We start from the raw sequence: 24,116 nt of genomic DNA, 5'->3' as shown, positions 1-24,116 counted from the left end.
GAGACTCCACCTGTTTTTATAGCAGCTCCTGCAGAGGCGGTCCCACGATTAAAGACTTCCAAAGAAGAGCTGCCTTCAGGGGAACAAGTCTTCTGAAGAAATGCACTTGGTTTAACTTCTGACTCACCTTTATTCAGGTATTGTTTTTCTGTACAGGAAAAAAAAAAGACCAAACACCCCAATTTTCCAATTGTGGCAGCCGATGATAATTCACGGTCGTACCTTGCGACAGAAACACATTCCAAAAAGGTTGAACTAAACAATTCCCGGCAAAGCGGGGTTTTTATTTGCATTTGCTATGAAATCAGACGATGTCACACACACACACACAAAAGAAAATCATTAACTGAAAGCAGGGAGACCGGAGCATTTGGCGACACAAACGCGCTCCCAATTATCATCAGTTTGCCTTTTTGTTTCTGAGATGTGTGACCCCCCCCACCCCAAAAAAAATAAAGAAACAGACCAAAGAAATATCTGCTTTCTGCCAAAACATTAGATACAAAAGTAGAACCATCTTTTACTAAATCCAATGCATGATAGGAAATGATCCAAAAAATGATGAGAGCCAGGACTTTTGTCTTAGTTTTGCCCATATATATATATATATATATATATATATATATATATAACAAAAATGTTGATGTTCAGAAATAAAAATGGTTCTCTTTATGTGTGTCATTTATTTGGACCTAAACTGACTGGTGCTATGATAATCAACTAAAACAATAATTAAAAAAAAAAGAACAAAAATAAGGTTCTGGTCTCTGTTTCTCTCTGTGAACTCTGCTTGGCTCATGGGTTGACGAGGAGATTTATTTTTAGACTGAAACTGTTATCAGTCCCTCCCATCAAGGACTCCTGAACAAAAACATCTTTACTAATAAAACCTTTCAAAACTTGACTGGAAGAATAACTTTCCACTTTATCACCAGGACAAAGCGTTTGCTGCAAAAGGTTCGCATCAGAACCCTAAAAGGTCCCACTGACACCGCGTTTTCATCCTGCATCGGTTTAAAGTCTGACCACCGTCTTCTCGTCTGCTCTCAGAGGCTTCGACTTCAGCTAAGAGCTCAGTGTGTGTGTGTGTGTGTGTTTAAAGGCTTGTAAAGCATAAAAAAATAAATACAGGTTTGACAGCGATAATAAGTGCAGTGGAAAAAATACCAAGCGGATGAAGAGGTTCTTCCGGTTTGAGACTTGCACAAGCTTTTCTAGGACGGATGAGTTCTCCTGCCAAGTCGATACCCCCTCCCCCCATCCCTCGCCCCCAGAATCGTATCTCTGTGGGCTGCAGACAGGTGAGCGAAACTTAACACGTTCAGGCGATTGGACATACACAAAGTTTACGTAAATCATTAAGGAGTTTAAGATCTGCTAAATAGGCTGAATATTTGTTTGAACAAAGAGGCAGACCACAATCCTCTGGGATCTTCCACGGTACTGTAAGAAAAGAGAAAGTAGCTTCCTCTGAATGCAATGGAAAAAAAAGGTTCAGACAAAGAATCATGAAGAGAAGCGCACACAGAACCTGCCAGCTGTAGGATCTGAGTGAGTTGTCTGCTGAACCACAAACAGGTAATGAGAGGCTTTTATGATCGGACTTCGAGGCAAATCACAAAACGTTTTTAAATCAGATTCAGGTATTGATTTAATACAGATGTCAAATCCTGTTGACCATTTAAAATCCAGTTGTTCCTTCAACCAAAAAAAAAAAAAAAAAAAGCTCAGGGTGCTTTCAGGATGGTGGGAACTGCTCAGAAGGAATTTGTCGACATTCATTCATTTTCAACCCATGAGCCAAGCTTGCTCCCAGGACTTGTATAAACCACTGCAGCACAAAGTGGATCACAACCGTTTTAATAAAGCCCTCCAAGCCCCCCGCCCAAACTCCTGCTCCTGCGCCCATCCATGTCCTGCTCTCAGTCTGGCCGGGGTGGGTGAGCTCGCAGTTTCTTTCTTCTGAAGTCTATGGTGGTCGTTGTTTTGGTGGTCGGGGGAGAGGTTTTGCCCTCCTCTCCTCCTCCTCCTCCTATTGTGTTTGTAAAGATGGGAGTCATTTAGATGGCTCACGAAGAGGAGGAGGAGGGAGTTGCTCCTCTCACTCCTGGGCTATGCTCCTCAGAACGTACTTGACCGTGTAGGCAAACGCCGCAAAGCCTACAATCACAAACAGATTGGCTAAAGCGCCGCCTAAAAGTCCGTGGTTCCGATTGGCCTGCTGCAGGCCAGGGGCGGGGTTAGCGCCTCCCGCAGGGGCCGGTCCTCCGTTGAGGGCTGGGAGGCCGTAATGGGCTTGTTGAGGGTCTCCATCAGGAACCACATCGGGTAAAGGGAGGGGCTGCGAGCGGGCGCTCAACTCCTCCTGGGCTTTTTGTTTCTGCTTAATCTCCTGGTGGGGGAAAAAAAAGGGACAAGAGAGACAATTTAATCCAACGGGCAGAAAGGCGTTCCGGCTGTTCTGATCTCTTTAGAATATACCGTCAAAGACAGAAAAAACCCTGAAAGTTAGGGATGAGCTCATACTTACTTCCACTACATCGGGAAACAGCTCGCAGAACACTTTGTCTTTGAGGTTAAAGGCCAGGCTTTGGGCCGAAAGCTGTCTTTTCTGGAAACAAAGAAAAATAAACGCCATCAAATATCACAAGCTCTTCCTGTCGCTCTGCTGTTCCTCATGTTTTCAACGTTCTCCCACTCACCGTGTAGTCAGACGTCTCGATGCTTCCGAGTGTTGGTCCTTTCTCCACCATAAAGCTGAGCAAACCTGTGAGGATTGTTGAGACCGACCAAGCAGGGTTCCACGTGTCCGGATGGAAGTCTGTGATGGACAAACATAACCTGTGGACAAACAGAAATGAGAGCACTGAGAAGATCCTATTAAACAATTCAGACAGTTTCCCAAAGCTTGCCCCCTTGATCAGTCAGAGGAGGAAGAGCTCTCTCTCCCTTTTTCACCTTGTGTTGCACTTGAATCTTCCGTTCGGTGTTATCATATAAATACTTGGTGGTTTAAAAGGAAATTCCCGAGGAAATATGAGCTTTCCGTGATAATAGCCCCCTGAAAACAGACAGAGTGATAAAGGAAGACATGTAAAAAGCAGTAATAGTAATAAAACATACAGGTCAGGCAAACTTTGGAATTCCTTCCAACAACTGAAGGCATGTTTTTACCTTCATATGGAGTTTTCTCAGGACCTCTGACTACGTAGTGCCTACAGAAGACAAAAAAACAACATTTTAATTAATAATAACTCCTATAAACTTTTTTTTAGAGCTTTACATTTGGATTTAAATGCTACTAATCGCCTGGAATCACACTGGACAAACTTCCAAAAATCATGTTTCCCTTAAAATTTTAATATTTCTTTGGTCTTCTATATAAATAAAACAAAGTCTGGGTTTAAGTCAAATATTAAGCATGTCATATGTTCAGGATGTGCAAACTTAAAGGACAGCTACCTTAAAACTAATCACTTTAGCTTCATTTTAAAATTGTCAATAAATTGTTAAGTAAAATGTTCTAAATAAAATTTGCACTTGGTGCACCTGTAAGTTATTTGTGGAGGGATGTTAAAGTTTAGTTTAATGACAGAAAACATGTTAAAAATGTGCAGCTTGGTGGCCAAAGACAGCGCTCCTGTTGCACTTCCTCCTGAACAGTTCATCCTCGACTGAGTGTTTCTTTGCGTTTATATTATTAAGCAGAAATTGCTTCCACGCAAACAGAAGATGTTGATTTGAGTGTGACTGAAAGATTTTTCCCAATATTAGCAAATGTATTTGTTTTAGCTGAAGAAATAATATCGTTGACCAGAAGATGAATCAATAAAACACAGGGAGGCCATGATAGGAATACAAAAACTTCAAAATACTAAACAGTACATGTGGATAAAGTATCTCAATAGGAGAGAGGAATAGTTCAAGGAGGATCCATAAATTGAAATGTGTCAGGATTGAAAATACAGAAATGACCTGCTGGGACGCAGGACGGTGTAAAGGATGACAGTAACGCACGGACTACCAGGTAGGTCCTGAACGTCACGATAAGGGATCAAATGTGACACAACAAAGATTTGATCTTTTTCTAGAGAAAGATCCCTCACAATAGCTGGTCACACATCACTTGCATTTCAGGAACAAGTGGAATTTTAATGTATGACTATCGCTCATTGTCATGAAAGGAAGACAATGGAAAAAAAAAAATGTAGACAGGTCAGCAGCACTATGTATTTTTCCAGAGAAGTCTCAAGTTACAGACGGTTTTCATTTTGTTGCTGATTACTTCAGTCAAACAGTCAAAAGACCATCTGCCTGTTTAGACCTACTGAATGTGTAGAAAGAAATTCTGTTGGGCTGTTTGATAAAAACAAACACCGTAAGCCTCATTTAATCATATCTAGACCATAGGTTAGACATGACATCATGGATTTATTAGGCATTCTTCAGGAGCCGGATGAACTGGTGAAACTCAACTAAAGCTCAGTACTTTCACTTTCAGCAGAGACGGCTGAGATTCACCACCGTCCTGCCTCTGAGGCGTCCTTTTGCCACGTGCTTGTTGAACAAACTTTTATAAGACAGTAAAAGACAATTAAACGGATGCTCATGTCGAAACACCACCTCCCTGCTTTCATCCAGAAGCTAAACAAAGACCAAAGCATGTTAAAATACTGTGTACCTAAAAGATACACAAAGTAGATTAGTACAAGAGTAAGAGATTATAATGTCTTATAAATTATGACAAATATGCTGGTGTAGATTATCTGTCATCCACGACATGGGAAATCCAAAACAGGTTATAAAAACAAAAACAACTGGATTTCTTATTCTATAGCTTTTTATGACCAATAAATGTAGACAACAGCGAGTGTTCAATAATCTACAATAACAATTTAGTTTTAGTTGTCACATAATTGCTTTGAATATTCAAAACATATGGATGTTAAACAGAGGCAGACGCTGCCCTTGGTGGTGCTTTATGGTCTAAAAGGCCTCTGAGGACGTGAGGACGGAAAGCTCACCATTCTAGGATGTTGGAGGGGAGAGGCTCTGCACAGATGTAAGGCACTGGGTCTTTCTTTATCCTGAGGTAATCCTGCTTAAGTCGCTGAGTGGCTGTAGTCGGAGCTCTCTTATTCCCGGTGTTGTTCATCTGAGATCAACGACACAAACAAGCAAGAAGAACAGAAATGTAACTTGGTTCCTGTGACTCCGGCACCACTGTAAACACAAACCTCCATTTCTTTCCTGGAAACATTTAAACCCTGCAAATACTTTCTTTTAGATTCAGCTGATGCTAAACTGCAAAACAGCTGAAACACTGAGTTCCTTCAAAACAGCCTAAAAGTCCACCTGTTTAGAGTTGGTTTTGAATCATAATAAATGGATGTGTTCTGGCATCTCCTTCGGTGACTGTATGTTGTTGTTTTTGTATGTTGTTTTCATGACTTTTTCATTTTGTTTTTATGATGTAAAGCACTTTGAACTTCCTTGTTGCTGAAATGTGCTATACAAATATATAGACCAAACTTAACTCCAAGGGGGGACAATCTTTCTTAAGCACAACATGTCATGTCATAAAACTCATTATTACATTATAAAAGTAAAAACAGCAAACGCATACTGCCCCTAAATCATTCATGTATCAATCTGCCTTCACAAAACATTTGTTTTTGTTTTGCTTTTTGACATCAACACATATTTTCTTCTTTCTTTTCATTGATTTAACTGTGTGTCTAAAGCAAATACTCTATATTATCTTATGTAAAGAACTCTGAAGTGGAGCAACAGAATAAAGGAATCCTCATGTAGTTTGACACTGTTTTCTATCCACAGCACACAGATGGCATGGCTTTGATTTGTTAGCCTGTGAAAACTTGGCCCTCCACCTACTGACCTACTGTCATGTGGCCGACAGCTGACAACAATGATCACTACGTGAACTGTTTCGGTATCACTTCCTAACAAACACGAGGTTACTTACCGCGGCTTGTTTAACTTGGGCTAATCCGCTGTGTGCCAAGCTAAGCTAAAAGGTAAATCTGTGACTTTCTGGAAAGATCGATAGACTGACGAACTCGGGAATATCGACCAGCAGCTCAGCGACGAACCGCAGACAAACATTAGTCCAATTTCAAATTACAACCTGTCACCACGAAGTGTTCACGGCTTAATAAATAACTACCTGTGCCCCCTAAACCGGGCTAACTTCATATCGCACCGAAGCTACGAAGCTAGCCAGGTCCGGCCATTGACATACAGTCAGTATTGTTAGCAGGCCGATGCTAATGTGTTTAGCCTGTTAGCTTTAGCCTCGGCTACCGGGAACAGGTACGACACCGACAGAGCCGCCTCCCGCTTCCAGGTTTCTGAGAGAGGGGGTGAAATGTGGACGTACCTCTCCAGAGACCCCCGTGGAAATATGCGTTCGTGGCTGGACACGAAACGAGGCTGTTGTTTATGTTGTCAAACCCAAAACCGATAAGACGATGACACCAACGTAGTTCCACTTCCGGTTTTTCTTCTTCGTGGATGCAATACTTGTAAAGTTACTTGCTGACGCTAATCTTCTTCTTGTGGATGTTTTGTCCGGTTCGTTACCGCCACCAGCTTGTACGGAGTTTGGTTCCGACACTAAACCCTTTCAGAATCAAATTATTTATTTGTTTGTTTATATCCCGATAGTTTCGGAAGCTTACCATGAGTCAGCTGTTCGTGGTCCGAGAGGCCGATTCTTGTTGATATATTTGTTTATAAAAATTCAAAATTAAACAGACTGGAAAAAAAAAAAAAACATTCCACAAGACTTAGCTTATTGGCTATCTGTTTTTATTCATTTACCATCAGATGCAAAAAGATTAAAATAAAATAAAAAAAATCATCAGATGGAGAATACAATTTAAAATCATTTTATTAGAGATTTGGGGTGACAGAATACAACTATTAATACACGTCATCAAAAGGGTACTTCAGTTATTTTAAACATCAAGTTTAGAGTACTCATCACAGAGAGTATGATTAAGCCAACAAAAAAACATTAACATGTTTTCTGTAGCTTCAAAGTAAAATATAAAAAAATGGTTTCATCAAAGTAATTGTGACAGGAGTTATGGGAGATCTGAGGACCAAAATTTGACAGGACTTTAAGAAAACAAAACTGCTGATCTGTTACTTCTGTTTTTCAGATTATTTTAAAATGTTTATTCCCTTCTGACATTTACCAAAAAAAAGAAAAACTAATAACCCAGTGCTCTTTCTTCTTGGTTGTTAGGACAAACAAAACAAACAAAAAAACACCCATGCAATAAATTGTTTTTGAACTGCAACAAAAATTTTGACAGAATTAATATCAATATCCTATTTTCATCTTTTTGAGAACAATTTCAAATGTGTTAGAAAACAGAGTTAACCAGTGCCTGTTGAGTTTTGGCCCTTTTGCACATGTTTGCAACACTTTTGTAGTTTTTAATCTCAATTGGTTGCAAAGTGACTGAAGATCCTGCGATGAAGTGGGAGCTGGTTGTTGACACTATGGCTTTGTGCAGCGGCTGAACTGTATACTCCTCCTTCTCAACTTCTCGGGCTGCAGAGATGCGAGGACAGAGAAGTCGCGAAAGACACAGGAGACGTCACCTGTAACAGGAACATCGAAAGAGTTGATCCCCTTGAAGGGTACAATGGAGGCTGACCAAAATGCCAGCTGAATAAAAGGTCAAAAGCCAAGAAAGTATGGGAATCTCCAATGACCCGCTTTCCAAAATTCAGAAGGAAAAGCCAGAAAAGATTTTCATGAACCCCTAAAAAGAAAAGCACACAAAGCACAGCCCAGAGCGAAGCTCATCCATATGATACACACAAGTAAACCTTTTCTACTTTTTAAATGGGAAACACTTTATATTAAATAAGGAAATGTCTAAAAAAGTAATGATGACAATCTTGTTTAATTTGCTTCTTATATCATTTGTTTGATACCTTTTTCGGATGAAATATGTGTCATCCTTTTTGTTTCCTTAGAACTAACTGCATATTTGGAGAATTTTGTTTAAAGTCAAACTAACGATCCCAATAGTCATAAAAGCCAAAACATTAAACCAAACTGGTGTCATATTCCTGATTTGTTTAAAAGCAAAACTTGATTTTTCAGACTTCATTTTACATGTAAAGGCCACAGCCTGATCAGCTTGTAAGAAAAGGCCAGATGAGATTCAATTAAAAAAAAAAAAAAGAATCATCAACCAATCAACAAAGCAGCTGATTGTAACTCAGAAAATTTAGGTCATGGTATAAATAACAAATAGCTGCTCCAGTTAAGGTCGGAAAACTTTAATTGTGGCATTGTTTCAAGGCAAATCTAAGTCACTGTCTGACTGCAGTATGACTTGTGTGTATGTAAGCAATTTGACCCAAGAGTTTCAAAGAACATTTAGCAGAAAGAGTGAAATAGATGGCTCCAAGAGCACAAAAACCCATCCACAAACTTTGATACTTACCAGAAGGACACGCCATTGAGAAAATCACCACGTAGGGTGCCCAAACCTATGCTTTGGACTCCCTTTTTTGTAATTTTGAAGCTGTTAAAGGTTAAAATATATAACAAAGGTTAAAATAATGGCAAAAATGTGTCATTGTTACCTTATGGAATTCAGATTGAGTTTTGCAGACACCTTTCAAAATCCCAGCTTTAAAGCTTTCCTAGTAGACTGATTTTGAGGACAATATTCTAGCACAGATTTTAAGATACCTTTATGATCCAAACAACAGAAACACAAGACTACAGAGGCTCCATATCCACTTAGGCTCCCAGAAACAATATTCAACCAAAAAAGACAGCAGACCAAGACACCTCCACAATCACCTCCCCCCATCCAAGCACCAGAGCAGAAAGATTCATCCCTCGTCCTAAGACGGCCCAGGATGTTTCACTCACTTTATCCCGAATATCCTTGAGTTTAATTGACCTTCTGCCTGGGGCACCCCCTGTGGTGACAGAAGCAATGATATATCAGACAAGTGTTTATTTACCCCCACGGACACAGGCTGTATGTCCTCGGCGTAAGGTGAGAAATTAGACATCGTTGGTGCATGACATTTTTCAGAGATGGCGTTACTTAAATGTTCAACACACTGACTTATTCAAGGCATCTTGTTGCTGCTCCAGGCTAGGAGTCAAAACTGGCAACTGGATACCCCATAAGACCTGAAAGTAATCTTTAAATAGTGAGTTGGTAGTCTCGAAGCGTTTGAAGTCTACGCCTCAGTTTTACTAAATATCTAGAAAGTAATTGCTTGATTGCTTTGAATAAGACAAGTGCTACAAAGAGTTTGCCAACCACCATCGGACCAGATATATAAAAAAATGGCATTCTCCCAACATTTGTTTATGTTTACACATGATCATAAATTGATCCTAAACTACTGTTTTAAATGACTTTATCTACCTCATAAAACCCATGTTGGGAGAATATTTCGGTCAAGAAATGAGGAACAGCAATGAGAGCAAGAAGGAGGAGGAAGCAGGGTTAGTTTATCAGGAGTTTCAGTTTTATTCATTGCATTGATTTTTTTTTTCCCTTAGTGCTTACTAAGACAAGAAAAAAAAGTATTCCTAAGATATTCAAATGTAAATAACCAGAAGAATGCCTCAGAGTATGAACGAATTGTGTTGCAGTTCTGTCTAACAGGTTGTTCCTGAAAAACAACAGAAGACAAACATGAAGACGTATCACACAACCGGATAGTGTGACAGAATGCCGAGAGGCAGGCAGTTGGCATAGAGTTAAAATACACATGTGTACTATTTACAGCATGTTTCCTTAGAATGACACCTTTAACCTTTAACCACTCTTAAGTCAATAAACACAATGGACACAACATTTAATACTTCCTTGAGGGCGTCAGCCTGTCACAGTTTGGTCACAGTAGGTTCACATCACCCCTCTAAACTGGTTCTACTTGCAGCACACTGAACAATTGGATCTATTGGTTTTTTAAAAAAAAAAATCAAATCTCTGCATTTTTGTTTGAATATGCGAGTGCTCAGAGTGTTTCTACCTCTCTGTTGAATCACAGAGAAAGGTAAGACTGAACTGAATCTACACCTTCCCTTTTAAAAACAATGTCTTTGGCAGAGGAAAATAAAACCGTAACATCTTATCCAAAAAGGAAGTAGATATGACAGAGACAACGAGATCACCGCAGATTTGGTCTGTGGATGGAAGAATGGCACAGAGGTGCAGAAAGGACACCAGAGAGCGGGTCGTTGGTGCTACATGCTTATTCCACAGGACTGCACTGCACAGAGTGATCAAAATATCCCCCCAAAAAATATTTCATCATGCTTCGAACAAGGTTGAATCTACAGAGAGCAAATTCTGGCAAAGCATACAGAGAATAATGATGAGCCAGATGCACAAAGCGCTCCGTTTTCTTATAGACAGAGTAATATTGATGAGCATTTACAGGAAACTAGAGGTGTGTTTATATATTTCCATGGCAGTGAACAGAAGAAAGTAAAATGAAGATGTTAAGTGATGTTTTTTTGTTTACTCCCTAACTGCAGCTTCCTGCTCTGGCTTGTCGGCACATGTTCTTTGCAATTTAAGCAGCCAGTCATTGACTGCAACTTCATGTTTTACTCAGTTAAATACATCAAAAGCTTGAGAAATTTAGCAATGAGAAGAACGTTCGAAGTACCAATATTTGCACTAGCTGCAATCTAAGGCTATTCCATGTCTTTTTTGACTGCAAAACATTACGCCACCCGAGTCCTTCGTACTCCTAAAGTAATGCTTTGGGATTGAAATGACAATCAACAACATGTATGCAGAAAAGAACTGCATCAAATAATGCATTGCACTGGTCCTCTGGATTGATAAATAAAATGACACACAAACAGACATAATCTAGACAAGAACAAAGTCAAATAAACAAAATCAGAATACTGTAAATGGAAAAAGTGCACAGATTTTTTTTTTCTCTTTACATAATGTAACAAACCCCATTATTTACGTCTTTCTCTCAGTATTCTTTGACGCTCATTTTCTCTGCCGTTCACCCACTCATGACATCACAGCGTATCTTACACATCAGGCAAGGGACTCTTCCCACAAGCCCTTCAGTTTCTTTTTTTTGTTTGTTTTTTACTTCTGTCACAGTAAACTACCCTGCCACCTCCGTTGCAGCTTGTCTGTTAGTCCTTTTTTTTCTTTTAGTAATGGAACAGATACCATTTGTTCACCTCATGCCACAGTACACAGTTTCTAGTCTTCTAAATAAGAATATTTACATCTCTGGTCAAGAAGAGATGGGTAAGCTGGATGTCACACAGATGGTCTGGATAGATATAAAGTGTACGAGGGTTACATGATTCTTCAGAGGTTAAAAGCCGTTAGTCAAAAATAAACCCAAGCGCTCATGCTGGAGGTTACACCACATTATGTTCAAGGGATAGCTCAGATCTTCTGAAGTGGGGACCTGTTGTAGATAGCTCTTTGGGCAACCTTCATCTGGAGGAACAGGGTTTAATTCTATTTTATAAAACCTTAAAACGCCATCAATTTTCTGGTACAGGGTTATTCTGGCAGAATTATTATTATATTCCTGTTCAAAGTGCCCCAGGCTGGCCTGGAAGTGCCTCACTTAGCTGATGCTGTCACCATTTGTGTTCGCATATAGCCATAGAATTCTATTTAAATAACCATATAATGCAAAACTTACGGCAGTGTAAATTTTTCTAAAGTTGCATTGATATGAGTCTCTGTAAAACTTTTGTGATTGGAGTGGAATTAGGAAAGCAGCAATCCACAATGGTTAAATCATCAGTTCAATCAGTGTCCAACCATTCCTCCAAACTGTTCAAAAGAGCTACCTACAACAGGTAAGATTCTATGACCTTTCCATAGAATCCCACTTCAAAAGATCTGAACTACTGCTTTAAGTTAGACGAGAACCCTGTTAGCGAAACACCAAAAAGCAGGTGTAGTTTTACTGTGCGTGTGTCATGTGCCAAGTAAAATAAGCAGAAGACGTGGTGGTGATGCAAGAAAATGGAGGTGGTGACTGTATTGTCAGTGGAGTTAGAAAGCTCCATCAGGGGTCTCCCTTCGACACACCTCACCCCACAGTAAACCAACCCCCCCTTTAAGACGCCCCGTTTGCACGAAGTTGCCTGTCAGCCTAGATCTACAGAAGCAACAGACTCGAGATCAGTGTCTAAGGGCAACTTCAACACAATCGGTTTCCCAGTCAGGAGGAACAGATTTATAAACAGAGGGCAAGCTATTCTCCCAGGCGAAGAAGCGACCACTAGCTTTCGTCTATGTTGAGGCAGATAAATTCTTGGATGCACTTCCTGTACTGCTGCTCAGTGGGGCTGCTGCTGGGGTATTGACCTGGTTGACCCAACGGACCCTCCGCCTCACGCATCTCCTCGTTCATCCGTGCCAGACGCAACCTAGAGGAGAGAAGGGAGAAGAGCAGGGGAGGAAGAAATGGGTCAAAAGGTAAACCACAGAAGAAGAAAAAGGACAGGGAGGAAGAAGGAAATTTACAGAATGCCTCCTTTAATTGTGACAGAAAAACAACTCAATTGAACAATGTTGATTATATTGACAAAAAGATAAACTAATTCCTACTAAAACTATCAAATATATGTTTTCTTCAATTACAGTGAATTCAAAGTGACCAACTGTGTAGTCACAAGATCTAAAAATGTTTTTCTCTCCCATATTAAAACGAAGGCACAAACAATTGACATTTTTTGATTTCCTTGAAGATTAAAAAAGTCTTGCTCCTTTCTTATATAAAAAAATAAGAACAACTCTCTTTCCTCATCAGTTGCTTGTGATTTGTGACAATACTGTACACGTTAATGTCGTAACATGATGACTTACAGAGTAACGATGTCTGCGTTTGCAGCCTGAACAGCAATACTGAGAGGATCGTGACCCTGCTCATCCACCTCTGTCTGTGAAGCTCCTCTCTTTAGGAACAAACACACCTGACTGTACAAATCAAGACAAAAACAGAATAAAAGAACATCAGGTAAAACAGAAAAAAGACAAATATAAACATATAACTAACAAGATGACTGATCCACTGAATGGCTCTTTTGTGCAATAATTTATTATCCATAATTACTGTCGTGCTTCAGAGTTATAATGATGACATGACCCGTTTATCTGCTTCCACACGCTTTATTACAGTTAAGCTCAATGCTGCAGGCCAAAGAAAAACTGTGACTAACATAGGCAACGGCTGGATCATGTGAATGTAATTCCGGTTTTAAGGATCTCACTTGTTACAAACGTCATACCCGTTTTTTTCAGCATTACTTAACTGAACTGACAGCAGAAAAAAAACACCAGATTACATAACTCAAACGGTAAAGAGATTATTTTGCCCAGGGAGTTTTTAAAGTGTGATTCACAGAGAAAAACTGTGTCATAATCTATCTACCACAGAAACAAATAACACAAAAAGGTAATCTTTGTCAGAGCCCGATTATTTCCCATAACACCCGCGAGTTGTAAATGTACAGATTAGATGAAGATACTGTAACCTGATGCTCTCAGCTGTTGGCATTTCTTACCCAGTGTGTCCCAGATAGGTGGCATGGTGCAGAGGGCCCCGGCCTCTCATGTCCCTCTGGTTCACATCGGCCCCGTTCTGCAGCAAGAACTCACAAGCTATTAAGGAGCCCTGTGCAGGAGACAAACGCACAAAACATTTTGTTTAGGTATCTGTCCATGCGGAGCTGCATTACTTGCTGTTTAACCTGTCTAAAGTCAGATTCAAATGAGGCTAAAGTTGTGGCTAAAGTTTGAAAGTAGAGGGGAAGCATGTAACATATCAGGCTGATCTGCAACAGAAAAATTAAATGTTTTGCCTAACTTTGTCCAAATGTGAATGTTCGGACATGAAAAGCAGTCTCTCACCCCGATCACAGCTTGAATGAGGGGCGTTTTCCCCTCCTCTTCCTCGTTGGCAGAGTGTACATCAGCGCCGTGGGCCAACGCCTCCGCCATGAGCGGCAAGTTGTGGAGGCGGGAAGATCTGTAGAGCAGCGCCCCGGGGTGCAACTCCCTCGGATCCTCCGGGTCTGAAGACACTTCCTGTTCGATTTCCACCTCACCACTGGAAGACTCCTCCGACTCCTCCTCTGTGGACGAGCAAATCAACGGCACAATGGTTTACACAGAATAAAACTAAATATCTTAAACTTGCCAAATGTGGCAAGATTTAATCTGAGTGATAAAAATCAGTGTTCATTAAGAAATAACCTCTTATTGTAACAAGACATTTTTTCCCCACTCACCTTCCTCTGTTACACTGTCCACCACAGAGCCAAAAACCAGGATGTCTGTGCTGCCGTCAGTACTTCCCCCCAAGCCGCTGTCGCTGCTGAGACCTGCGGGGCCAAGCATTGCCAAGCCGCGGACACGTTAATCATTACACCGGCACAAACTGCGCCCGTCACAGCACAAGCACCTATCACTGGTGCACAGCTAAACCAGAAACATGTCAGAAACTGGGGAACTTAGTTACAGCAGAAAGCTCTTACCAGTCACTTCTCTCACGTCTATGATAGTTTTGTGACTTCGAAGTGTTTGCGTTGTGAACTTACTGCGAGGCCCGGAGCCAGTGTCGAAGTAAGAGAAGAGCGAGTCCAGCTCATCTGGACAGAACAGGGAGTCCCGGCGAAACTTTGCTGCAGCTGCTGCAGACACACACACACACACACACACAAAAAAAGTTATGTTTCAGAGCGTGGGAATACATTCTCTGCTACACCACGGGTAATTCTCCAAACCGACCTGCTGAGAGGTTTGCAGGTGAGGCGCTGCCAGGTTCGTAGCGGTGGTATTTCCTGCGGGCCTTGTTGGGGGCCCGGGCAGAACTGCTGTGTCTCTGGCATTTCTTCACTGTCCACGGGCGGGATTTCCTCTCACCCTCCACCAGCCCTTCTCCCCCACTCATCTTCTTCACGAAACGTTTCTCAACATATTTGGACTTGATCCAGGCCTCCTTCTCCTGCCTGGAGGGAGGCAGTTACAAGCATCTCTGTCATAGCAGTTCTGAGGTACAAAGTTATAGGTTCCAAGATTTATTCTAGCTGAATTTCTTCAATAAGAATAGTTGTGAATGTTAAAATGACAGAATAGGGGTATTCTGTGGAAGCGCTATGAACAATGATGAGCTAATCTGTTGTAGATAAGTAATTTAATAACCTAGTTTGGAGAAATACAGTTTAATTACCCTGACTAGCAAAATGCTGATCTGATCTCAGCCAAGACCAGAGTGGATTTCTGCAGTCTTAAAACAACTCCAGTTTCAAAGATTTTAAAGCGGTTCATGCAAACACTTTAGCACTTTAGCAATATTAACAATACACTATTATTTACATAAAAAGTTTTGGTTATTTGCAAGTTCAGATAACGACAACAGATCCTAGCTGTAGCACCTCCGGTGCAGCCTTGGGAACTTTCAGAAGGAATATCACAATATTTCTGCTGGAACAATCAGAAGTATAAACAATGGAGGTGCAAAGGTTTATAAAACAGTGTTCCCATGAAGCCTTATGAAATATTATAGACTGGAGTTGTTTTAAGATTACATCAACCCCCTTTGGATTTGGCTCCGCTCACACTAGTCATTAGCTCATCAGAATTAAACTCTATTTTTCCACACCGAGCCCGTTCACAGAGCTATCTACAGCAGGTAAGACATTAATTGTTCATAACCTTTCACAAAACTCCACTTCAAAAGATCTGAAGTAACCCTTTATTTACAATCATCCATTTTTTTTTTAATTCACAAACTGATGTGGTAAAACTGAGCATGAGATACCTTCTAACATAAGCCTTGGACCAAAATATCTAAGAAAGAAAATATGACTCAGGAAAATGGATGAATGACTTAATATTTTTCTATCGCAAAATCCTCCTGCTGGATTCAAATTTACCTTGAACTGGAGGGTCCGGGTTTTTTAACTCCTAGTTCCTCGCAGGCTCCCTCATAAATGTTGTTGATGACAGTATTTCCCAGCTCACACATCAGCTAAATACGAGAAACGGGGACAAGGATGAGGGGGAGAGAACAGAAAAGAGGGGAGCATACTGTATTTAAAAACACAACGCAATTAAAACTGAAGCGGCAGCGTAGCAATGTACTAAAGGAATTATTAATGTAACACCACTGGGAGGGGGGAAAAAAGCACGGCACGAGCAGGATGAGCTGTAGGCGCACCTTGAGTAACTCTGGCTCCCACGAGTCTAACGTCAGCGAGCGCACTTTAGAGAAATGGACTCCTAGACTCCTGAAAATGAAACACAAAGAGTGGGAAAAGTTTGAATATCCACAAGAGTTTAGCACTTTTTTCCTCCTACTTTTATTAAAATTGGTCAGGGTGGCAGACATCAAAAGCTTTCACTTCCTACAGTCCCTCGAGTGTTTCTCTACAATCAAACGACTCTGGAGAGTTTTAAAACTTGGCTGAAAACGGAACTGTCTTCCTATTTAAACATCTGTGAAGGTGAGGCTACTAAATTTAGTTTGTTTTCCTGTGCAGAAAAATTTGCAGAAAAATTTCCCCCGAATAGATCTTTCATGTGTAGAAGTGTTGTAAAAACAGTGTTATCAAGAGAAGATTTTACTGATAAGATGAACTAATGGAGCGTCTTTAAGAAACTACAGGAAATGCAAATTATTTGCAAACCGGCAACAAACTAGACAAACTTGTTGAGACTTTTAAAAGGTTATAGATAGGTCGTCAGCTGAACTGTGTTGCACCAATAATAAAACTTAATTCCACAGTAGACTCAGATACCTGTGGATCCCTGAGCACTCGATGCAGAGCAGCACTCCCAGGTTGATCGAGGCCCAGCAGGGAGCCGTTTGGCCGCAGTCACTGCACAACTCGTTGCCTGGCAGGTTCTGCACCCGCTGGAGGAGACTCTCCCCACCTCCCCGAAACGCCTTGTCCGCCCTCTCCCCCCTCTCCCGGGGCTCGCTGGCAGAGTCGATGCTGCTGGTGGAGGGCGAAGCCGTCCGGTCCAAGCGCTGTGGGACAAGTTACGCGTCCAGATTCAGCGGAATCCAAGAAACTATTTCAAAATATTTCTGTGTCTGACTGCGCGCCGTACCTCGATGTAATAGTTGTCGCTGATGTCTTTGTAGGCAGAAGCGATGCTTGCCTGGACCGCCTGGATCCAAGCCTGCCGCAGCTTCTCGGACTCGGCTTGCAGCATGCAGCTCCTGCAGGAACCAAAAGCAACACGTCTTATCTGTCAGTCCGTTCAAATAATATTTTATTCAAAAAGTATGAGATTCTGACAGTATGATAACCTCGAGCAAAAATACCACAGTTTCACAGTATTTAAACAAAAAAAATACAGCAAAAACATAAAAAAATGTATTCACATGGTTTAGCTGCTTCTAATAAAACAGAAATACAACCACTCTTACTATTGCTGCTTAAATATCACATATTGGTATAACAGTAATTAGATTACAGTTATTATAATATTTATTATAACAACATTCAAAGTACTCAAGTATTCAGGACACCGATTTTAAATCTGACAGTTATTAATATTTTAAAGATCAAGGTTGAAATCTTAATTTAATCACAAGGATTGAGATTAAATTTAAAATTGATGTCACCCTCCAGTTCATGACTACACTATTTGGTCACACTCGTTTAACAATCACTCCTACTAGTAACTTTTTTGCCAACTAGTAGCAGTTTGGTCCAACTAGTTGAGACAGAAGTCATGCTAGTCAGCCAAAATGCCATCTAGTAGCACACAAGTCCAAATAAGTTGTCTTTTTAACCACACTGGGAGACCTCTGTACTAGCAGCCTGTTTGTTAAAGCAACAAACATGTAGCTTGTTGCAAAAGGTTTGTATTAAAATAAAGTTTACATTATAAAAAAAGAGAGAGATGGATGGTGCCTCTCTCAAAGCAAAGCCACAACCTTTAGTGTTTTAGCTACCTAAAACTATGTTCAAACATCTGACTTCTGCTTTAGGGGAAAATCCCCTCGTTTGCTGAGTCACAGGTAGAGAATGGTATGAAAACCTGAACTAATACACTAAATATTAGCTAAAAAAAAACAAAAGTATTTTTATGCATTTTCCGAAGGAATCCTTTATTCTGGCAGAACAAACACGCTCATCCTGACACACTTACTTAGTAGGTGAAACCACCTCAAAGCAGAACCTCCTCTCATTGTCCTCACATGGTTTGACCGAGCACAACCTCAGATCCTCAACCACAACCGTCAAAGAGTCCTGTCAGTGGCAGGGAGGAGAGTCAGGGATTGACTGTAAATTATGCTGAGCAGGTTACATTCCTCATAGAACAAGTCAGTGCACAGATCCTTTTCTCTACTAATGTGTGTCAATAAGAATGACAAGAAGAAAACAATAAAACAACAGAATTCTAGGGAAAGAAAAACTATGGAATTTAAAAGGAACGGAAAGTACGAAATCAGGGTTTACCTTGAGTTTCTTTTGGTAGACCAGCTGGCTGTTTTGGATAGAAAACCACCGCCTACAAAAACCCAAATGTAAAAACAATGAACTGGGATGTGGTCACTTAAATGTGTATGTGCTGGGACTGATCCTGTTGAAGGAGAACTCGCTATGATAAAATGTATGGATGAAGACTATTTGCATTTGGAAAATGAGAAAAGCTGCCACAGTTTGGTAAATACAATACCTCTGCACATTTCTGTCGTTCAAACAGGCTTTGTTGTGAAAACGCTCTGCGCTCGAGTGGGTTCTTTACCTGTTCCAGGTCTTGAAAGCATTGCTGGCTCTCTTGAACAGATAGCCCTCCATGACCACGCCATTCGGAGCATCCACATTGAACTCCAGCTTGGGGTCATCGTAAGAAAAATCCTGCAGTGAGAACATATGAGAACATGGTCAGGATCTGGCTTTTCTTCCACTATGTCTCATAGTTTACAGAGAGAAGCTGCAGAGATGGTGATTCTGCAAAAACAACCAGATCTGAACAACTTTAACAGAGCCGTGGTATTTATGTCAGGTGTGTGTGTGTGTAAGGTCCACCTGAGCATACTGAAATATGGATATGACCCTGCTGTGTGTCTGTTCCCTCACTAAAGTCTATAGTCTTAATATAGGATCAAGTTAAATATAGAGGACATGTCAGCACTTCGCCACCTGTCAGGTTAAAACTTTTCTGTATTCTTATCGGTCTTTATTCTCAACAAGAAAGCTGCTGAAAAAAAAAAAGCCAGATGTCATTCGCTCAGCACAGTGAAAAACACGGGCAGGCACACTTGCAGAGGCTGTGGTTGGGTTTCACTATTGTTAGATGAGTCTTTGGTTTTGCAGTAAGGTAATACTGAGCATATGGCAGGCTGGACTCCAGCACACAGTCTCACACATACACAATCCTTTAGCTGCACATTTGCACACTGATCTCATTGTGTACTTCTGTTGCCTTTTCACATTGTTAAAAGCATTAGGGCCCTTTTGATTTATTGCCACAAATGCAAAAACAACCCACAAACCAACAATCAGCACTTTTACACAACCTCCGACCCTCTCAAACACACATCTTATAGCACTTATATTTTATAATTTGATAAAGATTTGAAAAAGATGACCTTATGATTAATGTGTCATCGATTTCAGGATAACTGAAGATAAAAACACTAAAGCAATGTGGAGCAAAAAGCACACTAGAACACGAGGTATCAGTCAGTCTCTTGGCAGGCTGCTGAGGGATTAAGGGATGAAGATGTTTCCAAAATGCTGTTCAGACAGGTTGATACACATTTGCATAGAAATATCACAAGAAGCTGATGTCAGCGTCTTAAAATAGGCCCTGTGCCATAGTTCTCTAGACTTTCCGAAGCTCTTTCCAAGTTTCTCTTTGGGCTTTGGGTTTATTCCTCTCATTTTCAGTAAAAAGGCTCCCAAGTTCAAGAGCTGAACCGGTGTTGTGTCGACATATTACACACAACTTTATCAAAGAGCCACTTTTAAACTAGATTTTTAGATATTTTATTATCAGCAGTCTGTCACAAATACATGTCCCTCCCATTTTTTTGATACATAAAATATGATTTCAGAATGAACAAGATGATGTTCAACGAGCCATTAGCTGAAAATCTGTCTTACAGTAGATGATTAATTAAAGAAAGGTTCATGTCTTTGGTCTCAGATGGATTTTTTCCCTCCTTTTTTCGAAGTTTTAAATACTGTCCAACATGTCCTTCACTTGTCCATGTCCCTCATTTTTTAATCACACACACTACACAATATGCTGTCATGGTCAAGTACAAGAACTGGACAGAAAATGTGTGAAAAGCAGCCAAAGTCCAAAACAAATAATAAAAAAAGACCTTCAGAAAGTCTGAAAAACAATGAAAATGACTACAAGAAGGTCTGGCCAATCGGAAGCAAACTATAAAGAAATTAGGGGGGGTTTAAAACTTCTGCACGCTACACTGATGGTACATGGCAAAACGCACAGTTCTAATCTTTAGACCAAATTTCTACCATGCTGCATATGAACCAACATAACAAACCTTGCTGTGTTGAGGGATGAAAGTGACATAGAAGGACTCATAAAAACTGATTTAAGACAAGAAAACAATATTTTACAAAAAAAAAAAAGATGCCTCACCAGGAAATAGTTCAGCCTGTCAAAAATCTTCATCTTCACCACATTGATGTCTAACAGCATTTTGAGTCTGATCACCCAAAACGAACAAAATATAAATATTTAGGCTAATGTTTCAATATCTCCCAGAGGAACCAGGAGTCAGCATGCCACGCGAGTCCAGATGAGAGACTGTCAGCCAACAGCAGCGCGCTCGTGCCGTTCCTTCACTCCACCTGCCAGCAGACTGGCCTTCGCCGCGTGGATCCGGCTCGAGAGCTCATTACCATACAGCTGTCACCCTCGTGCCCCGATGACCCCGCCGCGGCTGCCGGAGATCAAACATTTCATCTTACTGCTGGAGGGTGGAGGGGGTGTGGGGGTGTCTGCATGTGTGACCACCCCACGGTGAGATTTAAAGCTCTCCTCTAACCCTCTCAACAATCCTGAGGCAAGGGCTCCTTTTAAAGGGGAGTCAGCTTTCCATCTGTCTGCAGCTAAGAAAACTGTTCCTGCTAAATCAAGCCGATATTATTACTCCCCAAACACCAACCCGGGACCCCCTCTTCCCACCTTAAATCAGCCGGGGCCGTGCAAGAATGCAGAGCAGAGGCATAACCAGGGGCCCCCCAAAATAAAATTCCTTTTACTTCTTGGAATCAGTTTAACTTGAGAGATTAATAAACCAGTGAGACTGGGGCATATATGTGGAACCTGTTGGTTTTTTGTGGGATAAGTTTGAGCTAGTTTAGATCAAAAGTTATGAACAATAAATATCTTACCTGTTGTAGATAGCTCTTTAAACAACCTAAGTTTGGATTAATAGAGTTTAGTTCTGACTGGACTGACAAAACAACAGGTAGTCTGAGCAGGGGGCCAAAGTGGATTTTTGTCATCTTTATAAATGGAAACCACAAACGCTGTAATATCAACTTTTACACCACCATCAATTTCCCATTGCAGATATATTACTGTATTCTTGCTGGAATATAGAACAGGAAATGCAGGAAGTGCTACAGCTAGTTTTTTGTGTGTATTATTTGTTGATTTGAAAGTAGTAGTAATGAAACTGCAGCTAGCATTTCCAGCAGGATTTTCATGGCATTTCTGCCGGAACAATCATGCACTGCAAATACAATGGCTGTGTAAAGGTCCATAAAAGAGCATTTACCCAAACAGCTCAATCTGGTCAGAATGAAACTCTATTTCTCCAAAGTGAGGTAGTTTAAAACGCTAACTACAACAGGTAAGATATTAATTGTTCATAGGTTTTCCATAAAAGTCCACTTCAAAGGATCTGAACGAAGCCTTTCATCTTTCCAAAATAGAGTTACTGAAAGGTGTGTCAGGATCTATGTTTGGTTGACTAACAGACATCTGTCAATAATGGCCATTAATTAAAGACTCGTAAACTGCCCGTACAAAAGAGACAAACCCAAGTCTTCTGTTAAAAAAATGTTACGAGGCCTTTTTGGCAACGCAAAAGTCATCCTCTTACATGAACGGTTTAAAAATTAGTGACATTAAACTTTCATTTTATAAGCTGGGTGCAATTCAGAGACACTTGCTATGTTTTTATGCGTGCATTTAAATAATATGGGCTATATAAACACCTGTTTGATACAGGAGACATCTAGGAAATGTCAGGAAATAAGATGAGCTTTTATGCGTGTAATGCATCAATACAGACTCATTAGACTGAGGCAATTTACAAGAACTACAGCGTTTTCGTGCAAAATCTGTCTGAACTACAATAAAGTTTATTCAGTGGATAATTAATCTGCACTGCAGGATTCTAAAGCACGGTTTATTTCCTGGAATGAACTTTAAGACTTTTAGCGACGTTTTGTCTTTCTTTGTGTTTACACTTCGCCGACCTAAAAATGTTCCACCGGCAAAAGCTGCAACATTTTAGGAGGAGAGAGCTGCAGTAAGAGTTCTCCTGGGAGTCTTGCAGACATAAAAGCCTGAACTGAAAGAAGATAAAGAGTTCAGAAGAATGGGCGCCTGATATATGGTGTCAGACAAAGACCGATCGGGCAGCTGAGACAATCAAAAGAAGGGCGAGGTAAAGACAACAACTTAAAAAAAAGGAGAAAATATCGACAGATTTTGAAAGTGCACAGATGGAATTATTATTTATTTTTCAAAGGGCTCCTAAAGAGCAGTAACTTCTTATTTCTGTGTTTTGAGTCGCTGAGAGTTGTCTAAACAAGAATCCACTGCAAACCTGACAACTTTCACGCTGCATCTACCTTGTTTCACTCTCTGTAGGACTTCAGCTCAGGTCGATGAAGAAAGAATGTTAGGCATCTATAATTACTTAATTCTGTTGATTCATGGCAGCGCTTCAGACTGCGCCACATTTGCATAAAGAAGACAATGTCTGAAATCAGCATCATCCTGAAGGCTCGTCAGGATTTTTAATCGCCTGTCGCCTATGTGTCTGTGTGTGTGGATGTATTTCTTTGTCTGCACTGTTAGCAAAATATCTAATGAACCAGAGGACGGATTTTAATAAAACTCAGAAAGCAATCACTGGACGCACATCTACAACTGATTAACTTTTGGAGTCAGTCTCATTAAAGATGGCCGCCATAGCTAAAGGACCTTAGCTGTGGTGCATAAATGGCTATAACTCAGTGGATTTTATAAAGATTGGTGTGTTAGTAGCTGGAAATCATCCTCAACACTTACTTTGGGTGCCAACAGACTTCATGAGGTCTTACAATACAGCATGAAACTGCCTAACATTATTTACAAGATTTGACCAAAACTCAAAACTCAGTTCCTTCCCAGCATACGATGATTTGAGTTTAAATCTCTGGCACTGAAGATGGTGAAACATGCATTCGAGGAATGCACAGCCTTCAATTGGAAAAAATGTTTTCTACAGAAATAATTAGAAGGTATGATGGCTGAAAACAAAGGGAACCGAAGCCTCATAAAAACATTCCTATTGGCAGTAAACTCACAGTGTTTGCTAAACAGGATCAGCAGCCCTGAGCCATAAGCCACGAGCCACAGAGAGGCCCACTTGGCTCGTCCTTTAATTTTCTGCCACGTCAGCCTGCATCTGGATCTAAAAGTCTTTATTTATCGGTCCTCTTTCTATCAACCCCTCGCCCTCATGTTCAGCCCTCCCTGCTGTGCCTCCTAAATGCCATCTGTTAGATTTTGGCCGGAGCTGGCAGAGGATGCAGGAGGGGGAGGATTCAGGCTGGCATCACATCTCTCCCATCACACACTGACCTTCCTGGCACCGTCCAAACCAGAGCTGGAGACGCTTACACAGCTCAGATCATCTCATTACTGCAACAGGGGCTGATTTTGCTTAAATTGGTTACTTTTAAATATTTCAAGACAACATAAAACTACAGAACTCCTGTTGTCAATGAACATCCAGTGATTACTTCCTGAGAGTTTCGTTAGAATCTGTCTCGTGAAATAAACTATCAGACAATCAAAAGAACA

The 24,116-nt window shown here is 40.7% G+C and overlaps 2 protein-coding genes across 10 annotated transcripts in view; both read right to left on the bottom strand.

The window, feature by feature from the left end:
- Positions 1–110: 110 nt before the first annotated feature.
- On the bottom strand, positions 111–6,552 carry ube2j2 (ubiquitin-conjugating enzyme E2, J2 (UBC6 homolog, yeast)). Its single transcript, XM_017422769.3, has 7 exons — positions 6,401–6,552; positions 5,025–5,155; positions 3,175–3,215; positions 2,959–3,061; positions 2,703–2,841; positions 2,531–2,611; positions 111–2,392 (listed from the first exon to the last, which is right to left on the bottom strand). Exons 2-7 carry the CDS (start codon positions 5,153–5,155, stop codon positions 2,102–2,104), a joined length of 786 nt encoding a protein of 261 aa, XP_017278258.1. The 5' UTR covers positions 6,401–6,552; the 3' UTR covers positions 111–2,101.
- A 343-nt stretch (positions 6,553–6,895) lies between these two features.
- Positions 6,896–24,116, bottom strand: part of acap3b (ArfGAP with coiled-coil, ankyrin repeat and PH domains 3b) — a 58,688-nt gene continuing 41,467 nt past the window's right edge. For 2 of the 9 annotated variants that reach the window (XR_005233064.1, XR_005233066.1), the window contains 16 exons: positions 18,795–18,907; positions 18,506–18,557; positions 18,195–18,295; positions 17,145–17,256; positions 16,829–17,061; positions 16,249–16,318; positions 15,965–16,059; positions 14,817–15,037; positions 14,627–14,719; positions 14,318–14,419; positions 13,938–14,161; positions 13,592–13,701; positions 12,894–13,004; positions 12,354–12,454; positions 8,493–8,979; positions 7,569–7,635 (listed from right to left, as the gene is read on the bottom strand). Coding sequence is in view for 5 of the 9 variants with exons in the window: in XM_037975198.1 (XP_037831126.1) it covers positions 7,573–7,635; positions 8,930–8,979; positions 12,354–12,454; positions 12,894–13,004; positions 13,592–13,701; positions 13,938–14,161; positions 14,318–14,419; positions 14,627–14,719; positions 14,817–15,037; positions 15,965–16,059; positions 16,249–16,318; positions 16,829–17,061; positions 17,145–17,256; positions 18,195–18,295; positions 18,506–18,557; positions 18,795–18,907 (1,851 nt within the window). In the remaining 4 variants the exon portion in view is untranslated. Of the gene's footprint in view, positions 7,636–8,492; positions 8,980–9,192; positions 12,455–12,893; positions 13,005–13,591; positions 13,702–13,937; positions 14,162–14,317; positions 14,420–14,626; positions 14,720–14,816; positions 15,038–15,964; positions 16,060–16,248; positions 16,319–16,828; positions 17,062–17,144; positions 17,257–18,194; positions 18,296–18,505; positions 18,558–18,794; positions 18,908–24,116 lie in introns of those variants that run through there. The other 7 variants (XM_037975199.1, XM_037975201.1, XM_037975198.1 and 4 more) reach the window with 7 other exon arrangements.

Source organism: Kryptolebias marmoratus, linkage group LG4, assembly GCF_001649575.2.
Source record: "Kryptolebias marmoratus isolate JLee-2015 linkage group LG4, ASM164957v2, whole genome shotgun sequence".
NCBI classification, from domain to species: Eukaryota; Metazoa; Chordata; class Actinopteri; order Cyprinodontiformes; family Rivulidae; genus Kryptolebias; species Kryptolebias marmoratus.
This window is presented reverse-complemented; position numbering and strand designations above follow the sequence as displayed.

Excerpts from the sequence above, each read along its gene's own strand:
- ube2j2 (XM_017422769.3), bottom strand. The coding sequence starts at position 5,155 with ATGAACAACACCGGGAATAAGAGAGCTCCGACTACAGCCACTCAGCGA. Across the intron at positions 2,842-2,958 it reads AGATTCAAGTGCAACACAAG|GTTATGTTTGTCCATCACAG; the intron begins GTGAAAAAGGGA and ends GTTTGTCCACAG. Across the intron at positions 2,612-2,702 it reads TCGAGACGTCTGACTACACG|AAAAGACAGCTTTCGGCCCA; the intron begins GTGAGTGGGAGA and ends CTTTGTTTCCAG.